The 15,264-nt window shown below is 37.8% G+C and overlaps 1 protein-coding gene across 3 annotated transcripts; it reads left to right on the top strand.

Moving 5' to 3' along the window:
- The first annotated feature begins 2,090 nt into the window (after positions 1-2,090).
- Positions 2,091-14,991, top strand: LOC100890675. Of its 3 annotated transcripts, XM_030975000.1 has the most exons (9): positions 2,091-2,172; positions 5,027-5,150; positions 7,432-7,551; positions 8,578-8,791; positions 9,499-9,642; positions 11,386-11,595; positions 12,854-13,134; positions 13,571-13,727; positions 14,157-14,991. In XM_030975000.1, exons 2-9 carry the CDS (start codon positions 5,045-5,047, stop codon positions 14,374-14,376), a joined length of 1,452 nt encoding a protein of 483 aa, XP_030830860.1. In that variant the 5' UTR covers positions 2,091-2,172; positions 5,027-5,044; the 3' UTR covers positions 14,377-14,991. The 3 variants fall into 3 exon arrangements, with proteins under 3 accessions (XP_030830860.1, XP_030830861.1, XP_030830862.1); XM_030975001.1 differs by lacking the exon at positions 7,432-7,551; XM_030975002.1 differs by lacking the exon at positions 9,499-9,642.
- The last annotated feature ends 273 nt before the right edge of the window (positions 14,992-15,264 follow it).

Raw genomic sequence — 15,264 nt, 5'->3', positions numbered from 1 at the left:
GCCAGGTGCGATATTTCTAATTTTCGAGGGCCCCACCCACCAACAAAAAAATATATATATATATGCTCACAACCCCCCCCCCCCCCCTCCCCTCCCCCCTCCCCCCCCCCCCCCCCCCCCCCCCAACTGAGCGTATTTTTAGCCGGCGCGATTTCCAAATTTTCGGGAGCAAAAAAAAAAATAAAAAAAAATTGCCCCCCCCCCCCCCCCCAAGAAATCCTGGATCCGGGCCTGGCTGAGTTTGGTTGCCAGCTTCCGCTTGATGTGCATGTGGTATTGTGAAAGCTATGGTCTTTTATTTTGTAACGAAATTGATCTTTTGTTTGGGAAAGTATGTTCATTGTCCTAATTATCTCCTTTAAGATAAATCATTGGGTATTTTTGCGCAAACTGGCTGCTTGCGACCACAAATGATAAGAGTGTCTAATTCCGCGCAATTTCAATTTGTTATGACATTAACATACTTTTTACTTCACATAAAATATAACAATTTTCAGAATACTCCTCCATGAATATAAATGTATATTACATTTTGTAGGTTACTCATTTGATCATAAGAAAGTCTTTGAATCTTTCCTTTTTTTAAATTTCTTTTCATTCTATATTTCTTTCCTTTTTTACTCAATAAAAAAAAAAAAAAAAACGTTTATCCTTTGATTTATATTTTCATTTAAATAACAGAAAATTTCTCGGCCTAAATAGTAATTTTTGACTAATTGCCGCATAAAACCGAACGCAGAATGCTGTTGTTGTTTAAACCCGGAGTTGTTTAGTTTTATAGGCGTTTATCATGATTCTACGGAAGCGTTAAAGTGCCATTCTACTTGACGACATGACGAGATATTTCATCTTGTCAAGTCGACTTAATGTATATATCATGTCGACATGTAAAGATATTTAACCTAGCATGTCGACTTATCAACTTTTATTAGTCGACATGGCGAAATAAATTATCTTGCCAAGTCGACTTCACAAAAAATTACATGTCGTCATGGCGACATATATTATCTTACCAAGTCGACTACCCAAAAAGTAATGTCGACATGGCGAAATAAATTATCTTGCCAAGTCGACTTCACAAAACGTTCATGTCGTCATGGCGACATGTATTATCTTGCCAAGTCGACTTCACAAAAAAGTTCATCTCGTGATAGCGACATAAATTATCTCACCAAGTCGACTTCCCAAAAAGTATATGTCGTCATGGCGAGATATGTAGTGTGACGACTATTTCATGCAGCGTGCGTACGTGTAGTTCATTCACAGTCGACTAGTCTAGGTCTAGTGACTTCTTAAAGCTGACTCCACGTGATCATTTATGTCGCCAAGACGACATCTACTGTTATTAAGTCGACTCGGTAACATATTTTATCTCGCCATGACAACATGTACTTCTTACGAAGTCGACTTGGCAAGATATTTTTATTTCGCCATGACGACATATACTTTTTGGGAAGTCGACTTGGCAAGATAATTTATTTCGCCATGACGACAGATAGTTTTTGGAAAGTCGACTTGGTAAGATAATTTATGTCGCCATGACGACATGAACTTTATGCGAAGTCAACTTGGCAAGATAATTTATGTCGCCATGACGACATGAACTTTTTGTGAAGTCGACATGGTAAGTTAAATATTTTTACATGTCGACATGATATGAATATTAAGTCAACTTGATAAGATGGGAATATCTCGTCATGTCGTCAAGAAGAATTACTTTAACGCTTCCGTATGTATGATTCGGCACGAGTGAATATCTACGAAAGAGAAGTTTGACAGTAGTCTTGAGCTTAAACCTTTGTTAACCTAGCTCCCGAGTTCAGCTCAGCTGCAATATAATAAGCCTCTTTTTCAATCCCCACGTCACATTGAATAATTGTTAACTAGATCTAAATCTTCTTCGATTAATTTTTATAGCCACACAAGTCACAAAGTAAAAACAAAAAATTAGATGACCGTGTGCCATGCAATTACTTGTTTGCAGAGAGATCAAGTTTAGGCTGTATGCCAAGACTAAAAAAACAACGACACCCTTTCGGCCGGGAATTCCCACTGCTGAACAGTATAATAACGCACCCCGGAAGAAACCATCTTCATTTACTAGTTGGCTTGTGTATGTGCATGTTGAGAGTACACGGACTGTCTGAAAATTGAGGAAGTGTCATCAAATTAGTAAGTAAAAATTGATACCAACTGACAGATATTTTATCTTGCAATTTGGCAGTGGCAGTGGCTTATTTCTTCTTCCCCTTTTCTTATAAGTTATAGGTAGGTAGAGTATGTTCGTATTTGCGTTGCTTTTGTGCCATGTAATGTGTGCAGCTGCAAGGCGTGGTTGCATGTTCCGCGTCAACTGAGACTGCGTGTTGTTCTGCTGATCCTCTCTAGATTAGTAGTATATCGTATGGTATATGGGTTATGTCAGGGATGACATTTGTGTGTGATATTCCGGTATTGCGGATATCATCGCGCAGTTTTCTGAAGAAAACGGGCAGATTAGCTGAAAAAAAGTTGCTATATTTTTAAGTTGTACAATGATTTTCTATGTTATTTTGAAATTGTATGAAAAGTAAATATATTTCCTTTCCAATGCCTAGATAAAGAAAAAAAAAAAAAAATCAGCGGATTGCTAATTCCTCATCCCCCCCCCTAATTGTGGAAGCTGTAAGTAAGGGGTATACTGGACAGAAATAACCATCTGATATGGGTCATTTCTTTAATAAAACTGACATTTGTTGACATTCCCCATATACAGACGGCAACCCAGAGATCTCGTACCGTGGTGGTAATCTGGCCAATCCATGCAGCTGCCACTTATGGTGATGGAGCTTTCTCCCCGATTTTGACTATTTAGATCTAATTTTCTGATTTATAAATCAGATATAAATTAAGTATATGTATTGTACTCCTATTTACAGTAAATAATAATAATTGACCTATCATACAAATGCGAAATTTTTTGAATTACTTATATGATTTATCCAATTTTTTCTCGGAACCGTGAAACGTACCGTTCATCCAATCAAATTAGTAATCTATGACTTCATCCGGCCGATATATTTCCGGGTCAACCTACCAAAACATAGCGAATGGCCAATCAGAGCACTCCTTTCGTATTGGGTTTATGAATATTCATATATCACTGGCTCGTACGTAGCTATTGGACGTTCGAAAAGAAAAAATGAATATTCATTAATTAAAACCAAGATGGATGACAATGAATCATTTCGACTACGAGACTTTCTCGGATTAATCATTAATTTAGGATATAAATGAGCAAGCTATCGTAAGTCAAAGCCATATTTGTTTGTTATTTTTTATATTTTTATTAGCCTAATGTAATATTGCAGCAAAAGTGCATTTATGAGGATGTAAAGGGTGAAAATCTTGTTGCATATCTCATTCATCGCGGTCCTGCGGGGGGGGGGGGGGGGGGGGCAGGTTTTTTTCCCTATGCATGCACAGATGGTATACCCCTAGACCGAAAGCTTCAGTCTCTGATATCGACGGTGGTTCCGCTGAGATTGCATCTGGCTCCATTGCATCTGGCTCACACTAATTGTTCTTGTCAATGGTCCAAAAATTAATCCCTCATCAGTTAGATATTTTTAATGGCGGCTGCTACAATTTGTGCACCCCGAAGTAAATGAGGTATATGATAATCTACATTTTATGTGACTGTCATCAAAAGTGCAAATGGGAAATAACAGGAAATTTATTGAAACTCGACCCCCCCCCCCTCCCTCCTTATATACCCTACACATTATGCACTACTTATAATACACCCAGATTAGTTATGGACATTGGTCGATATTCACTCCTCAAATTAGACCTTTTTAATTGCGGCTGCTACACTTTACTATCGTAAGTCAAAGCCACATTTGTTTGTTATTTTTTATATTTTTATTAGCCTAATGTAATATTGCAGCAAAAGTGCATTTAAGAGGATGTAAAGGGTGAAAATCTCATTGCATATCTCATTCATCGCGGTCCTGCCGAACCGAAACCATTTGATCTACTAGTACGGCATAGGCCGTACTTCAGTCTATGTAAAGAGGCGGTCAGTGGAGCCAGATGCAATCTCAGCGGAACCACCGTCGATATCAGAGACTGAAGCTTTCGGTCTAGGGGTATACCATCTGTGCATGCATAGGGAAAAAAAAAACCTCCCCCCCCCCCCCCAAGCCCCCCCCCCCCCCCCCCCCCCCACGGCCCCCCCCCACGGGCCCCCCCCCACGCCCCCCCCCACGGGCCCCCCCCACGGCCCCCCCCCCCCCCACGCCCCCCCCCCCCCACGCCCCCCCCCCCCACGCAGTCTCTCCGACTCCGGGGTCGGGGGGGAGGGCTATTTAGGGTACGCGTATGCTTGTTCCCTCTTTTTTAAAGCACCCCCTATCTGAGGACTGCCAACATTTCCGAACCCCCCTTTCGCGAGCTTTTCCTGCCATGGAGACCCCCCTAAATACAGAAAAATGCTTAATGTGTCCCCCTAAATTCGGAATAATTTCTCAGGAGTCCAAAGAGATGAGAGAAAAAAGAAAAACACTCCCTTTTTAAAGAAATCTCCTGGTGAAAAGTCAAATACACCCCTTTTTTTACAAATCTCCGGACTTTGTCGCACGAAAAGTACCCCTTTACCGGACATATTGGTAACACGCATGCGGTCATTCCGACCCCGGAATGGGGGGGGGGCCGAACGTCATGTATATCATCTCATCTTTGTTTCAAAGCCACAAAGTTCTTCAAGACGGTTACAAACTTCGATGGTCTTTGGAAAAAGAACCCTTTCTGAATTCATTCTTTTTCAAAATTCAAAGACGGCCTGACGCTGTTAGGATCATCATCAAATAAACTGACGAGCATGAATTAAATTCCTTGAGCGCGAGTTTTTCAGGGTATTTCAGGTGTTCAGATCCGTATAAACGAAGGTGGTCTGTATAATTTTTCATTGGAATAGATGTATACTTACGAATTACAAGACTGATGTGATTGATAATGACACCAAATTTCTTTTATTTCCTTGAAGGTTTCATCAAAATCCAGGATGGCCACCGCTGAAAGAGATATTGTCGTGCTTAAAATGGACGATTACCAATGTCTTAAGGGAAAACAAGAGATGCTTTCACCAAAGAGCAACAAAAATCTGACAGGTATGGTTTTGTTAGAAAAGAATAATTTAGAAATACGTTAAATAAAATACTGCCAAACAAGAGACAGCAGTACACTGATTTAGTTTTAATAGTATAGTATTATTGACTGCTGTGAGAAACAACTTTGTTTCGAAAATTAAAGCAGTCATTAATACTTTATATACCGAAAAATGGTCATAGAATACATGTGCGACTTACCAATCATGGTAATCAAGTTTGTTTATACGCTATCGATACAGCAGACAGTGTAAGGGCCAGGCGCGTAGCCACGGGGTGGGGGGGGGCGTCGGGGCCTAAAATTTCCAAGATCGGTTGAAATTTTTTAGACCTCTCTTTTGACCTCGATCGATTACATGTAGGTGCCCCCCCAAACATCGAACTCTGGCTACGCGCCTGGTAAGGGCACAAGGTTACAAGGTACATACAAATACGTGTGTGGGACTACGGGCTGCATTTTTGTGTTACTGAAATGTGGTCAGAATTCAAGTAATTCATCTACAGACAAGAAACAAGTCAAAGGTAAGGACAAGAATCAGTATAACAGAAATTTCGGATGAAATACCATCAGGAAAGCTATTTAAATTTGTCAGAAATTAGCGACAAACACACTAAATTCAGCGCTGCAATGACGCACAAAACGGTGTAGAATTCAACTTTTCATCCACCAAATAAATTCAAACACTTGCATTATACAATCTTCAATACCTGTATCACTGTTATCGCATGCAATAAAATCACAATCTAGACTATATCTAGACCCAGATCTACGGCTAATAATAAAACGTAGGGCCTACGCCTTGGTGTTCTTGCTGTCTAGCGACCAATTCTTCGCACACACACGATGTATGGTATCCGCGATCGCTCAAACCAGTTTTTAAGCAAGACTGAACTATTCCCGGTAACTTTAATTTTGCCCTCGAACTATTACATGGGCGTGGCATTTTTCGTTTATTTACGGGAATGGCTAAAACCATGACTGCAATTTTGACCAATCAGATAGCTGGATTTCTTAAGTGAGGTATATAACAATTGATAGTTTTAAAATGGTGAGCTCTAATATTCGTTTAAAAGTGAACCATGATTTCTACTGAATTGTGTATATAATGAAAATTATAATCAATACAACTACATATATTGATACAAAAACAATATACTTCCAGTTTAAAGTTTTGCATAATATTCTGTTTTTAATTACAGTACAAGCTTTTCAAAATGTATTTAAAGCTTTCACCAGTATGTATGTTTGGCTGTAAAAATTCAGAAACGGCTTAGAACACGCACTTTTGCAAATTTGCAATGTAGCTATGTTCAAACGTTTGGAATGAAACCAAAGGTTTGTCATCCACCTTTTTTTAGATGAAAAAATAGTTATCGTAGGACATTTAGAAAAACACCAACACTGATTATAATGATAAATCTTTGTTTACTAATAGCAAAACAATATATTTACCTGTGCATAAACAAGGAAAACGAGCCAGGCATTGATTGTTTTAAAAGGATGCTTTTTACTTTGTATAAAGAAGAACAATATATATTGCAAATTGGAAAGGCAAGCTATCATGTTACCATAGAAAATGGAATTGTGTACTACTAGACCTAACTTTTCCGGGGGGGGGGGGGGGGGGGGGGGGGAAGGTAATTGTCGTCGGGGTGGTTGTCCTTTGTTGTCCAGGAAGGGGGGGTAATTGTCCTAGGGGCTAATTTTCAGAGGTGGGGGTGTTTGTCCTTGGTGGGGAGGGTAATTTTTAGGGATTGATTGTCAATTTTTTTTTGTTGTCCTGATATGCCTTGCAAGATATGTTACAGAGTTGCATGTGATTGATTTCAACATTAAACAAATGAAAACTTTATCTATTAGCATATTTTGATAAATCTTTCATTGTTCTGTTTCTCTATTAAAATTAAAATAATATCAGGATGGGCTTCTCCATGTGTTTTAAACAAGTGAAAAAACACCAACTTCTCTCTTCTTCCCTTTTCTCCATATTCCATTCCTCTTCCATACGTTCTATCAAATATCATTCATCATTTTGTATTTATATTTTCTTTCAAGTGCAATGTGATTTCTTTCTTACTATTAAATTTTCTTGCTCTCTCTTTCTTTCTCTCTACTTTTCTCTCCTGTTTCCTTTGCTGTCTGCATTGATGTTTATATGATGCAAGCATTTAATTTTTATTTTGTTGTTATTATGTGCATTGTGGTTATAATGCCAGTCGAGACAATTTTCTGAGTTTTAGGAATAGGGATTTCTCAATAATATCATCTGAATTCTAAACATAGATGGAAACGTTGGTAAATCTGGAGAGGACACTCCTGACTCAGTTCCCAGCAGCCAGGCTTCAGGACCAGATATAGAGGAATTGGTTAAATATACACAGCCCAAGGAAGATGAAAAGAGAGGTGAGCTAATATTTGTATTAAAAAGAGGAGCATGACTTCCATAAAATTTTGCCAATAAACAACAACAAAAATTTATCCTGTAATAGTTAACTCATCAGCAAAATATATTTATCAAAATATGTGCCATTTCTTATTATGAAGATCGAGACGATTGTTTTTTTAAAGCAATAAATCTCTGTGTGTAAAACGCACCCCTATTTTTTTTTTTTGCCGACTTTGTAGGCATCAAGCCAGGTCCGTGATCAAAAATCTATGCGGGGAAGGACCTTTATTTTACTGCGAGATGCAGTTGAAGAGGCCAGTTTGTGCTTGTGAACTTGTCACAAATAATAGTAAAATGTCGTTTTTAAAACTAAAGATGACAGACAAGTCCAAACAGAAATCCAGCCATACAGGTAGTGTTGTTCTAGTTTCTGAGTGGTGAGTCAACACACCTTGTATGACTGAGCTGGGAGACATTGCCAGGCACAGTGGATGGAGGGGCATAAATCAACACTTAAATTTATTTTATTTTTGTTGTTGTTGTTTGTACCTGTGTATAAGACGCTCCCCTGACTTTCAAAAAAAAAAATTGGCGGGAAAAAAGTGAGTCTTATACACGGAGATTTACGGTATATATTCCATATTTTCTAAATGTTTGAGAGCTCTTAGAAAAGAAGGAAATAGTGGAATAACGTTTTGGATTTGACAAGTGTACCAAAAATATATTCTTTATCTGTGATCAAATCATTTTGTATATTCTTTTCTTTTCACTATACAAATATAACATTCCAGAGAGATCATACTTTTTACCATTTACAAATAAATGACTGTCTGTTCATGCTGTTCATGATTTCCACTAAAAATACACATTGAAGAAGTACTTATACCTATTTTACAAAGAAATCTTTGTGTTGCAATATTTCTATGATTAAGTTTGGCAGTGCCATTTTTACATGACAAGCAGTAATTTTTTTCTAATTATAGGAGAATTAAAACTGTATTCCGTTGATTGATTTAGAGTTTGAATTTTTATTCAAAATGAAGATCTTGAGAAGGCAGAGTCAGAGGATAATACAGATGCCATGCCTTCCAACAAACCTATAGCAAGAGTATCAGCAATGCCACAATCAACTTTCCCTCTACCACAGCAACCATGTAATGAGAAAGTTAGCAGCAGGACCCTTCCCTCTGCAGTTGCCAGTTCTGGACCTAGATGCGAAGATGGAGCAAGGCAAGGAGTCGAAAGGAACACTGTTGAGTAAGGGTTTTGTTTTGTTTCATTTTACTTCTTTGTTTAGAAGGTTAGAGATTTAAATCTTGGACCAGTGGTTACAGCCATTAGCAAGGCATCTCATTCATCATTGCCTGTCTCAACCCAGGTGTAGCACATACCTCAATGTAATCGCTCTATATACATGTAGTGCATCACAGTTTTGCAGTACACCTTTAGATAAAAGATATGTAACTGGAGAAATATTGAGGCTCCACACAGGATGATGAGCAGGTTTTTTTTGTTAAGAAGATGATCAGTTTAACCGTTAAGTTTCGTTCACTTAACCCCGTCAAAAACTGTCAAGAGAAGCAAAAAAACACAATTAAAAGCACTGTTTGTTTTATGCTTCCTCATTGTACCACGGTGTCCTTTTCTGCAGCAGTGGAAGACATTTGTGAATGAAGCTGTATAAAAATCCATACTTTTATTGGGGAACGACATTCACTGTAGTTTTTAGTCCATGTGTGTTCATTTAATCAATGTAAAACTAAAAGGATGCTAGTTAGAAAGTATTTAATACAACCACAAATCTATGAAAACTTCCATTTGATTTTTATGTTTAATACTTATATATATATATATATATATATATGAACAATTAATCTTAAAATCTTTTTGAAAAATTGAACAATTGTGGGACTTTCTGAACAGTACACACACATATGAATTTATGATTTTTCGTGCGCCCTTAGACAAACAGTAGTGCCACCATCAACTCTACAACAGCAACCCTGTGATGAGGAAGTTAGCACCAGGACAAGTCCCTCTTCAGTTGCCAGTCCTGGAACTAAATGCGAAGATGGAGCAAGGCAAGGAGTTGAAAGGAATGCCGTTGAGTAAGGTTTTTTTTTTCTTCTTCATTTTACTTCTTTGTGTAGTAGGGCTAGAGATTTAAATCTTGGACCAGTGGTTACATCCATTAGCGAGGTATTTCATTCATCATTGTCTGTCTCAACCCAGGTGTAGTGCATGCTTCAATGAAATCCCTCTATGTACATTTAGTACATTATAGTTCTGCAGTACACCTCCATATGTATCTAGAGAAATATTTAAGCCCGTCAAAGATGTTGTGCAGGGTTTTCAGTAAAAACAAGATGATCAGTTTTACTGTCAAGTTTCGTTCACCTCCAAAAACTGTCAAGAGGAGCAAAAACAACAACGAAAACTGTGTGCTAAAAAGGCCCTTATGTTTGTTATTAAGATACGGACATCTATAAAGCACGCTGTTTATCCTACCTCATTTTACCATGGTGTTCTTTTTGCGGCGGTCGACTCCATCATTTGTGAATGATGCTTTATAAAAATTCATACTTTATTTTATAGGGAACGACATTCACTGATCTTTCTAGTCTAGGCAAGTTTGTTTAAACAATATGAAAGGATGCTTAAGTATTTAATACAAACACAAATCTGTGAAAACTCTCATTTGATTTTTATGTTCAATATATAAACAAATAACCTTGCCGTACGCAGCATAGAATTGGGATTTTTTTTTTTTTTCATCATGCATATATTCCCCATTTTTTCCAAACAATTTTATACCATGTTTATCTCTTCATGACCATTAATAAAGGAATGAGCGTCCATTCAAGATAAATGTCTGTGCAGGCAAGCTCTTGTAATACATAGCAAATATGGGAAAAAAACATATAAAAAATCTATTATAGCTCTTTGGGATGCACCAGGACCCCCAATTTTTAAAAATATTTGGATAGATTATGAGTCTGAGATATGATCTCATGTCTCATTTGGCCATATTAAGTATATTTTGACCATTAAGTACATTTTGACATCATCATAATGGCCTTAAAACTTAAAATACGAATTTCTATATTATGAAGTCAAGCATATTTATGGAAAATTGAGTGCATCTCTGTAAATATTGATTGTTTTTCTCCCAATGATATTGTAGCTGAGACAATTTTCTACATGAAATGTGACTTTTAATTTTCATCTTAACAATGGCATTATGGCCCTTTTTCGATTAAAGGAGGCATGTCAATTTTCCCAATTTTGTGTGTATTCTCTATATGCATGGGAGGTTTTCTGAAATCTTGATTCTACATTCCAGTCTTGTTCGAGCAATATCTTGATTACTTTTGCTCGATTTTCTCCCAGCTTCAGATATGTTGTAGCTGAGAAAATCTTATATACAGAAGATGACATTTAATTTTTTATGGTTATCAGAATGTCAAAAGGTCATTCAACGCCATCAAATTCATGACAGACCACCTACCGTAATTTGTCTTCAGCGACGATTTAAACTCTTGTTTTACCATGGTGTTCTTTTTGCGGCAGTGAACTCCATCATTTGTGAATGAAGCTTTATAAGAAATTATACTTTTTTTATGAGGAATATATCAACATTCACTGCAGTTTCGATTATTGTCAAGTTTCTTTAAACAGTGTAAAAGAATCCTCAAGTTCTAATACACAACAAACCGATCCAAATTCTCATTTTTAAATTTTTTAAAAATTTTAATGTTAACAAAATTATCTTTCTGAAATATTCACGATTTGGGTACTTTCTGAACAGTATATACACACACATACAATTGTCATTTTTCTTGCCCCCTTAGACAAACAGCAGAGTCAGAGGATAATACAGATGCAGTGCCTTCCAACGAACCTACAGCAACAGTTACATCAGAGCCACAATCGACTGTCCCTCTACCTCAGCAACCCTGTGATGAGGAAGTTAGCACCAGGACCCGTCCCTCTTCAGATGCCAGTCTTGGCACAAGATGCGAAGATGGACCAATGCAAGAAGTCAAAAGGAACGCTGTTGAGTAAGGGTTTTGTTTTGTTTTCATTGTACTTCTTTGTGTAGTAGGGCTAGAGATTTAAATCTTGCACCAGTGGTTACAGCCATTAGCAAGGCATCTCATTCATCATTGCCTGTCTCAACCCAGGTATAGCACATGCTTCGATGTAATCCCTCTATGTATATTTAGTACATTATAGTTCTGCAGTACACCTCCAGATGTAAGTACATGTATCTGGAGAAATATTTAGGCCCGTCAAAAAATGTTGAGCAGGGTTTTTTTTTTTTAAAGAAGATGATCAGTTTTACTGTCAAGTTTCATTCACTATATAGGCCAAGTCCACTCCAAAAATAACTTACTTTAAATAGAAGTAGAAAAATCAGACAAACCAATCAAAAAAAAGTTTAAGTAAAATTGGATGGAAGTTATGATTTTTGAAAAAGTATGAAAAGGTATGGAACAATAGAAATCACTACACAATTTGCCAATTTGATTATCAGTTTGTGAAGTCATTGACTCACTATTTATCAATTGCTTTATGTATTTTTATCCATTAATTTCCCTTTTTATCTCCCAAAACTTGATTTCCCCATTCCTTTGCCCAGGTTATATGATTTGTATCATATTTGGTGCTTGACATTTCACAAAATCTTGTATGAACTCTGAAGAATTTATACTATTTTCTGAATATTGTATATTGAAACAATGAAAACCGTTTGCTAAAAAGGCCCTTACGTTTGTTATTAGATACTAGAGCGCTTTCGCAAACACGTTGGAAGAATAACGGGAATACACCCCTTCCGTCCTGTTTAGGGAACAAACGCTATAATGGCCGTGTACGGTCATGAAAATCAACAGGACAGAGATAGTTCTGGTTCGCGCATGCGCAGATTGTTTTTTTGCTCGTGTTACCCTCGTCTTTCCCTTCCGTCGTGTTTGCGAAAGTGTGCTACTGACATTTGAAGCACACTGTTTATGCTACCTCATTTTACCATGGTGTTCTTTTTGCAGCAGTGGACTCTATCATTTGTAAAATTCATACTTTTTTTGTTGATAGGGGATGGCATTCACTGCAGTTTCTAGTCTAGGCAAATTTATTTAAACAATGTAAAAGAATCCTGAAGTGTTTAATACAAACAAAGATCTATGAAAATTCTCATTCAATTTTTTAATTTTCAATGTTAACAGTTTTATCTAAAATCTTTCTGAAAAATTGCACAATTTTGGGACTTTCTGAACAGTACACACACACATGAAATTATACTTTATCTTGCACCCTTAGACAAGCAATAAATCTTGAAGATGAGAAGGATCTGATATTCTATGAAATAGCAGAGCAGGTTGCTGGAAGCTGTGACCTCAGGAAGATGGCCCTACGGCTAGGAGTCACAGAATCTCCGGTGGCACAAGTCGAACACGACAATCAGCAACTCGTAACACAATTTTACAAGGTTTTCCGGCTTTTTGACAAGAAAATGCTGAATCCAGAGGATATGATCAAGCGATTCCTAGAAGTACTGGTTAAAACTGATCAAGTATCTACTGCAGCCTGGCTACGGAAAAGTAAGCAGACAATTTTTAATTTTCCCTTTGCTTTCACTTTTCCATGTGCATGTATGTATTGCATGAATTGATGAAAGGATAGATGAAGAAAGTGGCTGTAGCGTAGCTACACGGGGGACTTGCACTTGCCCCCTCCCCCTCCCCCCCCCCCCCCCCCCCCCCCCCCCCCCCCCCCCCCCCCAATTACATGATGCCAAAAAGATGAAGAGAAAAATGGGGGACAAGGGAGCATGAAAAAGGAGATGATACAGTCAAACCTGCTTTAAAGACCACCTTTCTACAAAGACCACATTTTTTGTTTCCCTTGAAAATGGTTTCTCATTGAAACATGTACTAAAGGAAGCTGTGTACAAAGACCATCCCCTTCTCTTGTTACTTGACATCTTATCCCCTGACTAATCCCCAGTGTGTTGTGTTTAAAAAAAACTTCATTTAGGACTTGGAATTAGGGACCTGGAGGCATCATTAGAAGGTGGAGAGTCTAGTCCCGTCCCACATGTCATACCCCAGACAGAGACGACGGGACGAAAGAGCAATGATGAATTCTTTGATATCTTCCTTGTGCACACTGGCAAAAGCGAAAACACAAAAAAGTGAGTATTTCTAGGCAAATTTGTATGCTAATCATGTTTACCAAAATTAGTGTGTGGTAAGGACTGCAAACAAGGTTGGTCACAATCAAAGATTGAAGAAATATCCTATGGTGGTGGTTGTTATTTTACCTGACTGCTAAGAAAGCATAAATGCTTGTAAGTAAGCAACCAGCCGGCCGACGGCTTTAGGTCATAATGTATGAATTGAAAGGGCTAGTTTGCTCCTCTGTTCATTTATATTTTCAAGGCATGTTATAATTTGGATTTTCTACTTTTCAAGGAAGATGAAGATTTTTTTTTTTTTTTTTGGGGGGGGGGGGGTATGCTGAAAAACATGATACACTGGTATGGTGCTATAAAACCTTAGTGGAAAGACTTACTTTTAATGATCCCTTTTCATTACATAAATTATTTCCATGTCTGGTGTAGATTCCAGACAATCTGTGACCGGCACAAGTGGGTTGTGAAGTCCACCATGCCAGTGGGCACCCCAGTCCATCAAGAAATTGAGCGCATGCTAAACTCTTCAACCCATCTGGCCCTCATCATCACAGAGAGTGATTGCATCAGGTACAAAAACAGGGAAATGTCCATAACTGTCGAGATGGCTCTGCAATTAGCGTATAATGTAGGGGAGCTGGCCGGTTAAAGTCCTTCCTATACGCTGCTGCAACAAGAAGAGCTTACCTCTTGTCCTGCAAGCGTTGACCGGTGCTCACATCGATGAGGAGAGCTTCGAGGAGCGGCTGGTTGATACCATCGACACCGAGACCAGGTTAAGCAGGATGAGGAGAGAAACATAACTAGAAAACTAGACAGATCTATGGGAAATGTAGAAGTGTCAATATTTGATCATGTATATGATTAATTAGTAATGATCCCACAACCAGTGGAGATATAACTATGGCAGTTCATGGGGTTATTTCAATTTCAATTCCAATTCAATTTATTCAATCATTAAAACCATATAAAATACAAAAACAACAAACATTTTTTTTACAAACATAATGATATTTAATGCAAGTACAGCTTGATTTAAAAATGAGTTGGGACAAAAGAAAGATTGAAAATCTTGTAAATTTTATTTCTACTTTGAAAACAAATGAATTAAAAGTTACTTTCCCATCTAAAAGTCGAGGGAAAAATAATACAATACAACCACAATTGTCAAAAAAGATAGCTTAGACGGTACAACAGCAACAATGTCCTTTGGCAAGACATTGATCTACATTTGCCACACTCCACCCAGGTGAAGTAAATGGGTACCTGGTAGGAATTTATTCCTTGAAACGCAGCGCGCGTAACCGCTGCACTGCTAAAGCCAGGGTAATTATGCTGCATTATTGTAGAGCGCTTAGAGACTTAATTCTGACAAAGTAAGTGTTAGGCGCTATATATTAAAGCACAGTAATTATTATGAAAATTAAGTAAATAGAGAAAAGGGATGAAAAGAGCTAGGAAGTGCAAGAATGAGAGAGAGAGAAAGTGAGAGGGAGATATATGCAGAGAGTGAGCAAGAGAACATGGAAGAAAAAAG

The sequence above is a fragment of the Strongylocentrotus purpuratus genome, unplaced genomic scaffold, assembly GCF_000002235.5.
Source record: "Strongylocentrotus purpuratus isolate Spur 01 unplaced genomic scaffold, Spur_5.0 spur5_scaffold_7, whole genome shotgun sequence".
NCBI classification, from domain to species: Eukaryota; Metazoa; Echinodermata; class Echinoidea; order Camarodonta; family Strongylocentrotidae; genus Strongylocentrotus; species Strongylocentrotus purpuratus.
This window is presented reverse-complemented; position numbering and strand designations above follow the sequence as displayed.